Genomic DNA, 862 nt, shown 5'->3' with positions numbered 1-862 from the left:
ATATATATATCCATGGGGAAATGAGTAGTTATGTGGTTAAGAAGTTTGTTTTGCAAATGAATGTTCTAGGTTTGAAACCATGTTCGGCCCTTTAGTCAGATGTCTTCCACCACAGCCTTGGGTAGCTTAAAACATTTTGGGTATAATTATATGGATGGAAACTTCATTGAAATCCAGAGAGCATATGTGTGTGTTTGTGTGCATGCATGTGTATATAAATGTGTGCATATATGCCTGTGTAAATCAATGTCATGTTACATCCCTTGATGCAGAAAATGCAAAACTTGGTTATTTGATACAGATCAGTGTAAGTACTAGACTGAAATATGAACAGTGGTCAATAGAAGCCTGGATTCATTAAAACTCCAGACCAACTGTAAGCCAAAGTCTGAAGTTAACAGAAAAATATAGCAGAGAAAAAGGAAAGATATTTGCAACAGGAAGATGGATGCTGAAGAAGAAGATGATGATACAGTACAAGAAAAAAAATATGCATGCTTGACTCAGTACGTAACCTATCTTACATACAAGAGACTCGTGTCTTTCTGCTTTACTTACCCATGTAGAACTTTTGACTCCATGTTCCTGTGCCTTTGTTTGTTACAGCTGCTATCTGCAACATGTAGGTGGTTGAGGGATTTAAACGTTCAATAATAACTCGGCGTACGGATGAGTTTGTGGCAAGACTACAATTATCTTTTCTATCTTCTCCATAGCAGCGGATCTGGTGTGGAAGAGAAATGGTATATAAAAGTAACACAACTGTATGATATATATCTACTACATGTAAGATATATATATATATATATATACATATACATATATCTAGCTTTAATACATAATATATCTATAATATATATAT

General features: G+C 34.5%; 1 protein-coding gene across 6 annotated transcripts in view; it reads right to left on the bottom strand.

The window, feature by feature from the left end:
* LOC106876215 (roundabout homolog 1) overlaps positions 1-862 on the bottom strand; it is a 336,558-nt gene that overhangs the window by 249,622 nt on the left and 86,074 nt on the right. For all 6 annotated transcript variants that reach the window (XM_014924686.2, XM_014924677.2, XM_052967770.1 and 3 more), the window contains exon 13: positions 559-724. In XM_014924686.2, coding sequence (XP_014780172.1) covers positions 559-724 — 166 coding nt within the window. The remainder of the gene's footprint in view (positions 1-558; positions 725-862) is intronic.

The sequence above is a fragment of the Octopus bimaculoides genome, chromosome 5 (assembly GCF_001194135.2).
Source record: "Octopus bimaculoides isolate UCB-OBI-ISO-001 chromosome 5, ASM119413v2, whole genome shotgun sequence".
NCBI lineage: Eukaryota > Metazoa > Mollusca > Cephalopoda > Octopoda > Octopodidae > Octopus > Octopus bimaculoides.
This window is presented reverse-complemented; position numbering and strand designations above follow the sequence as displayed.